Source organism: Triplophysa dalaica, chromosome 22 (genome assembly GCF_015846415.1).
Source record: "Triplophysa dalaica isolate WHDGS20190420 chromosome 22, ASM1584641v1, whole genome shotgun sequence".
In the NCBI taxonomy this organism is placed as follows: domain Eukaryota; kingdom Metazoa; phylum Chordata; class Actinopteri; order Cypriniformes; family Nemacheilidae; genus Triplophysa; species Triplophysa dalaica.
This window is the reverse complement of record NC_079563.1, coordinates 12,450,729-12,460,587: the sequence shown is the minus strand read 5'-3', so window position 1 is coordinate 12,460,587 and position 9,859 is coordinate 12,450,729. Positions and strand designations below refer to the sequence as shown.

At 41.0% G+C, this 9,859-nt stretch overlaps 1 protein-coding gene across 1 annotated transcript in view; it reads left to right on the top strand.

The window, feature by feature from the left end:
* Positions 1-243: 243 nt before the first annotated feature.
* Positions 244-9,859, top strand: part of med13a (mediator complex subunit 13a) — a 57,636-nt gene continuing 48,020 nt past the window's right edge. Inside the window, exons 1-2 of the mRNA XM_056736389.1 lie at positions 244-829; positions 4,248-4,482. Of these exons, the coding sequence (XP_056592367.1) occupies positions 764-829; positions 4,248-4,482 (301 nt within the window). The 5' untranslated portion in view covers positions 244-763. The remainder of the gene's footprint in view (positions 830-4,247; positions 4,483-9,859) is intronic.

Below are 9,859 nucleotides of genomic sequence, written 5' to 3'. Positions count from 1 at the left end.
CGCATAAAAATGCAAGGACACGTTCGGGAAGATGCTCAAGTGTCTGAGTAACACTGCTGTGCGTTTGCTTTAAATATCCACCGGGTGGCGCAGGGCGCAAGTCGGCCAGTTGCGACCTGTAATGCACATTACGGATATGCATCAGCTCGGCGGCGCCTCTAGCGGTGGCGAGCGTCGCTTACAGTGTAGTTACGCCCCTCATGACTGCCGAGCAGCCAATGGGCTCCGGGAGGCAGAGTTCTCCCTGTGGCCGCCATTAGAGAAAGGAATCCATGAATTCAAATGGAAACCAGCAGGAACACAGAGACTAAAGGCTTTTCAGAAAAAATGAGCCGATTCATGTAGTTTCTCGTCGCCCTTCGATTATTTTAACGCGGAATGTTTCTCGTTTTTAGCCCGCTTTCTGTCGGGATGGAGGTATAAGGTAGCCGTTTGTAAGCTAAAACCGTTTTTAAACCAAGGGGGAGGGGGGAGAGTTGCCTCTTTTCGCTCTCCCTTTTCTTTTTCTATTTTAATAACGCATTCCCGCTCGGTTTTTACATGTAATTTACCCCCCCGCGGCCCCGTCGACGGTTGCGGCCGTTATTTTATACGATTTTTGGCCGATCGCGGGACGCGCGAGCGATCGAATGGAGCTGTTGAATTCCATTCCCCCACCGATTGTTTAAAAATAATTCCGTTCACATTCGACTCGAATTCGGAGAAACCTTCTTTTTTTCCATGGAAACCCAGATGGTGGGATGTTCGAGCGCGCAGTGAAAGGATGAGTGCTTGTTTCGTACCGAACGGGGCCAGCTTGGAGGACTGCCATTCCAATCTATTCTATCTGGTAAGAGATTTAAAAACTAAAAGGAAAAGCAGCCATTTTTAGCCGCCTAGCATGCTAACATCAGCCCCAGTGGGGAGAGAGAGCGAGCAAGATCAGGGCCCAGTGTGTATGTGTGTGATTTAAACACATGCTGCATGTTTTGCGTGTATTTACTTTTTTGAAGCTTTGAACGGAGGATGAAATACGTTAAGGGTTGTGCACACGCCAACGGTGTGTTTGTTTGTATTTTTCTGACGTGTTTATAGATTGAGGTGAGTCGAAGATTAAAGTTGAATATTAACAGCAGTTTTTGCAAGTATCAATGGCCTGATATGTGTTTAAACCTGTTATTTTGAGATTTGGTTGTGTAGTAAACCCATTCTTTTAGGCGTCAGCTCGAACTTGAAGTTCTCAAGTTGGGGATGTTTACATGAGTGTTTACACGCGAGTCTGTTTGTACGACCACATTTACCTTTTACATCTGAAATCATTTTATCATAACCAGTTGTTTGATTTAAAACAACCAGTGTTGGGTTTGGGGTTTACCTCATCTCTGCAATAAGAGACATGGGGTTTGAAATAGATGGGGTATTCCTGGAGCCTGCAGGGATGTTTACAATAGTTTTCTGCACTGTAGAAACAAACACACACTCAACCTTTACACACGCCCAATTGATGTCTATTGTTCTTGGATTAAGTTTCTAATACATTAAATGTGTAAATTATAATTGCTGTAGACGAACCTTACATTTTTGTCATTTTAATAGTTAAAGACCCACGTTGTTTGGTATCTGTTGACTTTTTTTAATAGGCCATTTTCGCAAAATGTGGCACTTACTAGAAACGCCAAACAAGTACAGCCAGACAAACAGAGTCAAGGCCTTGTGGTGAATTATATAACCTCAATTTAGTTTAAGTCATGCTCTGTTTTATTACTGCCACTACACAACCTCTGATATGATCTGAAGATGGATAGCTCAAGCGAGAGCTTGCTTGCACACTTTGTTTGAATATATGGGTTGATGGTTTGAATATGAATAGTTGCAGTTTTCCAGAAACTCATTCACTCGCAGACAGTGCCTCTCTCTCTTTTTGTCACTTAGTTACAGGTGTGCCAATTCTTTATTTACTTTACTTTTTCCTCTCAAATACTAGGTGCGTATGTTTATGCAAGGTCTTTGAAATATTCAGATGACAAAAAGTCAGCATATAATCACAGAGATGGGCGCTCGGAGTAAGTACATGTAAGCTTATATAGTGTTTGACCATGTTTTGTTTTGCTCTGTGTAATTGTAGCGCACAACTGGAAAGCTCAGCTCATGGGGAAACTGCCTCACCTCAGTGCACACAAAACTTGCTGCTTCACACACACACCCACGTATCAAAGTTTCAGTGCATAGCATTAGCAACACGTGTGGAGCAAATATGGTTTTTAAACAAGTTTCAGAGCAAGAGCGAGAAACCAAAAACGTATGTAAATGTGTTGTTTCAGTTTTGGGGATGTTATACAAATGAAAAGATAATATTCACTGCTTTGCAAGTTTGCTGTTGAAACTGTTTTGTTATGCATTGATTTTAAATCATGTGTTGATGCACATATTTTGCAGATAGCTTGCTCACATTGTCAACTCGAGTTTGATATTTTTCAAGTTGAATTGGTCTGATTTGTGTATATCTCTGTAAAAAATATTTAGAAAACTTTATTTAAATTAGTCACAGCTTTTTTGATGAATGTAAAGCTTTTTCCTGTCATTGAGGAAGGTCTCCGTGGTCTATTGGTTTTTGGGCGCTGATTGACTTTCTTTGAGTGGCTGAAGCAATGTGAGACAGACACTATTGATAAGCATCTCCTGGGAGTGAGAGCAAAAGTCAAAATGACCAATAGTTTCCTCCATTTTGAGCTGTTATATGAAGTACAGAGGCGTGTGGGAAGGTGATGTTTTAAGGAGGTTATTAGCGTCACTTCACCTGTGGCTGAGTGGACCTCTGATTCTCATGAGAAACATCTGCTGTCGTTTTTGGCAGTGCTTGGAGGAGTTTTTGTAAAGCTCTAGGAAAAAAGAAAGCGAGGAAGGATGGATGCTGCGAAAAGGAGGGAAGAAAGGAGGAAGTTATGTGAAAGGCCATGACCCATTAGATCATTGAAGTTGAAGTGGAAGGTTGAACACGAGTCTTACTGCTTGGACCCCGGCTCTCAAAACACTCACACTTTCCGTTGGTGTTTTTGAATATTGTGGTAGTTACTAAATTTAGCCTGTATTGAATTTCAAGGAACATCTTGTGTTGGATAAGTCACTGTTTACTTCGTGTGGTTGTCGTCTTGTTTTTAATACCACGCCAGAGGAATTCCTGCCAGTTTGTTCTCTTTGCCTTGAAAACAATTTAGACTTTTTCCCCCTTCAGCTGTTAACGGTCTCAGAATATCAACCGCTAGTTTTTTGTCCCATTTTTAGTTTCAGTAACAAGTGTGTAACAAGCCTTTGCTACTGTATTTTTTTGTGCATCCTGTGCATTGATGTCGTCTTTTGCATATCGTGCAGGTGTTTGATCTGTGCTTTTAAGTGAAATGAAAATATTTTCCATAGCTGGAACAACAGCTGCAAGAAGTTTCGCTGCGCCACAAATGAGCTTTATCAAGAACATGATTGTAAACAACTGGGCTGATGTTGTCTATCCAAGTCTCGGTTTTAGTTTGTTGACTGTTTCAAACTCGGCATGAAGTAGAAAGAAGGGCAGTTGTTAGGCTTGCTTATGGTCTAGGCTGTGCTGTGCTTTCTTGTTATGACAGTTAATAAGAGAATCTTTGATTTATGACTGTTTTTGTCTAGTTCTGTGCATGAACACTGCAGTCATTTTTTTTTAAACTGAGGTCTCCATGACCTGCCCTACAAATGTCAATTAAGCCGATCAGGATGTGCATCATGTTTTTTATTTGTTAATGGGAGCCCTGAATATATGATTTAATCCCCCTCTATGTTTTTTAATAGTTGATTTTCCTCTTAGTTTGATTATCTGGCTTTATTGTATTTTATTGCTTTTTTCTCAATTGGCCATTACCATCTAATTTATTTACTGTATGCAAATGTATTTTTATTTATGAGCCATTTGTATCGCTTGTGTTTTCTGTTTCTCTGTTTTTCCCTTTCTCTCTTATCTGTGCTTGTCTGCGTGTGGCTGATCTTACATTGGATCATTAAGACAGGATTAACTCCTGGGCCGGGATCCATTAAGCATTTCGTAGCTCGAGTGATGTCGGTCTGAAATCCGTTCCACCACATTTATGCCATTTATCTCTAGTCATAAAATCAGATAATAGATCAGCAATAAGACTTTTAGATGTTCTTCAAATGCCGCCTAATATGTGTGTCTCTTCGCAGGTAGTAAGTGGATTGATTTGCTTGCAGAGGGGTAACTTGAGTTCTCTCTCTTTTTTTCCCAGGCTGATTTGACTGGGATAAAATGGAAGAGGTTTGTGTGGCAGGGACCGACCTCGGCACCCATGCTGTTCCCGGTCACCGAGGAGGACCCCATCCTCTGCAGCTTCAGCCGCTGTCTCAAGGCAGACGTGCTAAGCGTGTGGAGGCGGAGTCAGAGGCAGGGACGACGGGAGCTCTGGCTCTTCTGGTGGGGTGACGATCCCAATTTCTCTGAGCTCATCCACAACGAGCTTACAGGTAAGCATTCAAACAATTGAAATACTGTTTAAGGCACACAAGAACAACATAGAGTTCTCACCCACACTGTGGTCTCTCTAAATTTCTTCCTCTCTCTCGCCCACACACGCTTTTGTGTGTGCATCTTGATAACTCGTCATCAAAATTTGCCGTAGGCCCATGGAGGCATGTTCAGTTATTGATGCTTCAGTCTTAGTTTAGCCGTCAGACAGTTTGTTACTTGCGGACACGCATAAAAGCGCTGTTAAGTTTATATGCAGTGCAATGTTTTTTAAATGCATATAAGAACCCTTAAAGACACGAAGAAAAGGCATATTAGAAAGTCTTGGAGCTTTTCCTCTGTTTTTGTATGAAATATATTTATTTGTGTAGCAGCGTCGATAGCTTGCTTTAAAACTTCTAGATCAGTAGAGCTGCTGTGTATAGAAATTTGGTAAAAACTTTTTTTTTTAAGTTTAGTTCAGTCTCAACACCCACATGGATACACCTGACTGTGCAGGTGCTTATTGTTTGGGATTACTGATATTTGCATTGCATTTTGTGAAACAGTGGAGTCTAGGATGCGGTGTAATCTTGAGTCCAGTGTGTGTAACCACATATTCCTCTGTTTGATAGCAGACATGAAAAAAGTAGTATATAATAGAGGAAGTTTTGCCTCATATTTTTCCAAAGCTTTTTGAAGGATGGAATAATGAAGTGCACTGATGCATGAACGAGCTGAAGGTTTCATGGATATCTTCTGAAGAGCTTTCGTTTTCCACCTTGGCTTTCCTTTATTGGCCAAGACGTTGGACCAGTTCTATTTATATTCATGCCCTCTATTACAGTGAAAAACAAAAGAAAGAAAAATGGGATTATATAGAGAAATGGAAAGAGGTGAGACTTTTCTTTTCCCGTGTCCGATGACCCACCCTCATTACTGAGCTTTGTGCCGGAGGAAGGACAGAAATGGAGTCTTATGGCCAAAAGAATGACCAATTCACCCATCCCATAATTTCCGCTTCCACAAGGGCGCTGAGATATTGCTGTATTTTTCATTGGTTTTAGGAGGTGTGTTATTATGGCCTGCCTGTTCAATGTTGTGCTTTATTTACTTCTCTTATTTTCGAACACCTCTTGTATTTTTGGTCTCCTGTTGTTCTGCAGAATTGAATGGCAATTGAGATCACATTTAATTTGCATTGGAGTGCTAATCCAGTTTATCAAATATCGCATTAGGCTTTGTCTTTTCCAATTTGGCCAAATTGTATTTTGTGGGCATCTTTGGTAATGATGTGTTCTCGTTCTCTCTTTGACTGATTCAGGATCAGATAAAACAGTCTGTTTTTCAGGACTGACTGTCATGTTTGTGTATTAAAAACTACAGGGTCAGGACCACTTGACCTCTCTTCTCCTTGTTTTAAAAGTGTGAACTTGCAGTCTGTGTAAACCTCCCTCTTGACACATACTCGACAACCTGCTCCCAAACACACACTTTGCAGTTGTCTTTTTACATTCCCCTACAATAACGTCTTGAGACTAACTAGATGTGATAAGGGCTCTTAAATAGCATGTGCATGTCAACATATTTGCATATTTGTCAACATATAAGACTTGACCATGAGACACCTGATTTGCATCCCTACAGGAAAAAATAACTTGTTTTGTACACTTTATCTGGGGAACATGTCTCTGAAGATCTTGTCTTGTCGTTTATTATTTTTCCTTTCTTATACTCTATTACATAACCTGGCGGGTTGCCTAAGAAACTAGCATTTTAGGGCTTAATGATACAAAAGGGATCAGTCGCTTAATTGATGATTAATATGCTCCCTTAGAAGGCAGCCACCTTGTAGACAGCACAGCACCTCACTAGGTTTTACCCCTTATCAGATTGGCAGCTTGTTGAATTCTTTACATTTACAGCAAGCACCATTACTGCCGCTTAATTAATCACGCCTGTCTTAATGGAAGAACGAGTGAATGAAGAACTTGAAAGATCTTTTTACGCCTTGTACTCATTTACTGCAAGAGGTGTGGGAAGCATGTAGTACTGTTTTGGAGATGTAATGAAACATTCGGCCATTTGGCTGATGTTGGAGAGGCAGCTTTTTCTAGCTCTGAATAGAAGAAAGGAGAGAACCAATCCCAGCACTCTATTGGTTATATGATGGAATGATGTGGAATAACCAAAATGCCATAGTAAATAGAGTAAATGAGCATCTCCTTGGTAGAGCACGGCCCTCTATTTTCATGTAAATACCCAATCATCTCCCCTACCCCCCACTCCTCTGTTGCGATTGCTGATGTGCTGCTATCCAGGGGCAACCAAGAGTGAGACATGAATTAGGTCTTCTCTCTCCCTCTCTCCACTCTTTGCTTTTCCTCTCTTTCCCTCTCTTCCACCACCACCTCCTCTTTTTCTCTCTATGATCTTTTTTGCATAGAAATTAAGGAGCTGTAGTCTGTCTGTATGGGTAATTGCTGTAGGGCTCATTTCTTCCTCATTTTCCTCCTCTGACACTCGTCTGCTCGTTCGCTTCCTCCCCCGGCTGCTTGTCTCCCCATGGTGAGAGTTGTGCTGGCAGCTTCTCACTCTCTCTTTCTCTGTCTCTTTCTTGTTCGAGCTCTCTCTTCCCCTCTCTGGGTTTTTTCTCAAGGGCTACCTGTTTACTGCATAGCTCAAAGACAGCTGCTGGTGATACCTATTATGCTGACGGGCTTCTAGCATTCAGACTCCGGATTTTTGAGCCATAGTAGCGTCTCTTATCTTGTAAACACATTATATTTAAATATTTGCTTGGAGTTAAAAATATATGCTTGGAGTAACAAAAACGCAGTTTTTTTATTGGAGTTGTCTTTTGTTATTCACTACAAATTGAATTGTTATTTTTAAACTAGTGAAGTCAATGTTAAAGTAGGCAAGACGGAGTTACAAACAGTTCTGTTATTGTGTTATTAAATGTTTTAACGGTGAACAACACAGTGGCTGTCAGATGCCGTAATTACAGATCACCCTCTGAGACTTCCCCACCAACGTAATGACACATTCGAAGATGCGAAGAAAGCTCTTTATTTAGCATTTGTCCAGATGTCGTGTAGGACGGGACTGAGCTACTACAACGGCATGCTGACGGCTAGACTGGAACTGTTTGTCAGACACATGAGCCATGGATTTAAGAGCAGGAATCTTCTGCTGGGATGCTGTGTGAAGCGTGAACCCTCGGGCCACATAGCCGAGCCGCTCAGAGAAAAGGTTCTTTGAAAACATGTTGGATCCCATCTACACAGAGAGAACTGAGCGCGCTGGAGGAGATGGTGTCTGCTACTGCTTTCCTCTGACATCACTGTGTTTGAAGACTGTGGGGCTGTTCTGAGTGAGATCATCCCAGGGAGGCCATTTGTAAATCCTTGGCTCGCTTTGCCCCTTGACTCGTGGCTCTGGTGCTTTACCCCTAACAGGAAATGATGGCAGAAATGAAAGGAAATAATACAAGTCTCCCCGCTTCAGAAGCAGCATTGTTGTCGTTCCCAATTTCCTAGAGCTTTCCGGCCTTTCGGCAGCGCTTCCCGTGTTTTAAACAGAGCTTAGATACCATAACAGTCAAGTAACGTGATCGGACCGATAATGTGTTGTGCCACATGCCTACCAAAAACAGCTAGGATCTTGTCCGTTTTAGGTAGACATCTCTAGGTCACCTGAAATTGGTGTTATTTGTTTTATTGGTGAAAGATTCAGGCTGATTAACACTGCTGGAGGTTTCCTGCTCAGCATAACACGCGAAGCTCCTCTTTGTTCTTCTCGCCGCATGTGTGGGGTCTGTTTTTACCCCCCTGTTAATCTTGTTGTGTCGTTTGACAGGTTAAGGGCTTTATGTGCAAGACCATGTGTTATTTCTGTAATGCTTTGTTTTGTTCATTTCTATTGCAATGTGCAATTTCAGCTGTCAATAACATCCTGTTTTATGCCCTTCCCGGTAATGTTTGCAAGCGTCAGTTTACATCTTGCATAAATGCGCTTTTATTCGACCTAATGGTTAGGACCGTACCACACATGAAATCAATCAATGATTATCTGTGTGTTTCAGCTCGAAGGCACCTGGTCTAAACCTGGTAGCGTTTTCAGACGGTATTGTTTGCTGCTTGTGTCTGTGCTGATGTAACTCTGACTCGTTCACCCTGTCCTGATGCATTGGCTTTTGTACTTAATTCTCAAAAGGAGAGACCAGGAGGAGCCTTCCCTTCTTGTCTCTCTCTTTCTCTCTGCCTTCCTGTCATCTTAGGAAATAGTCATTAATTAGTAATTTAAGCTCTCCTGCCGTTTTAAGGCTGTGAGCTCAAAGTCTGTGAAAAGGAGCGAACGAGTCGAAGAAAGGAAAACAAAGCAGAGAAGAGAAAGGGATGGAGGTGTGCACGGAGAGAGCGAAGACAGATTACAGCAGAGGATGAAGATGAGGTGGAGAGAAGTAAAGAAAGATGGAGAGAGAAGGCAGAACCGAGAAAATAAGCAGAACGAGAGAACAGAGGCTCCTGTAGCGTACGGCTCCAGCTCTTCCCTGGACTGTCTCGGTCCCCTGGGGCAAATGGTTGAGCAGACATTAATCTCTCTGTTTAATGACCCTACAGCTGATCTAATGACTCCTGCATAGGAACCTGTGGCTGTAGGGAGCAGTGTTACACCACTCCTCTATCTGTCCTGCTATTATGAGCCTGTGTGTCTAAAGGATGATTATATGGCACTCGCTGCTGGTGTACTTCGGCGAATGATACAGGGAGATGCTCCTGAAAAAAAAACAGATATCTGTATGGGGTCTGGTTAGCATGTATATTTTCAATGTGTGTATCTCTCTTTTGAATTATTTTGATTTGTGAATGTATAATTACATACAAGTATTTGTTATATATTTTATGGTTTTAACTCGTCATAAATAAATTTTTATAATGAATGTTTATATCAATATAAATAACTTTGAACTTTGCATTATTGATCTATAAAATGTTATATTGTTTAATAATATAATCAAATATATATTAGTATAGACTAATATTTGTAATCATTTGTTATATTTAGAATGTATAATTTATAGTAACAAAGCTAATAAAAATTAAATATATAAAAGTTATTGGTTAGGAATAGGATTTATATTCACATTAGGGCTCAAACAAATACCTTACAGTTTAATACATACTGTGATGCTGTTATCAAGATTAAAAATTGTAATACATCATTTTAGCTCAATTGGATTGTGATTAAAACTACGCCAAATGTGAGGGACAGAATAGGCAAGATCTCATATTCTCTCACGGTGTGCTTTATTTTTGCCCTCTGTGCACCACTTCAAAACTGGCTTTGACTGTGCTTAAATATGCCAATATCAGTGGCGTTTATAATATCTTT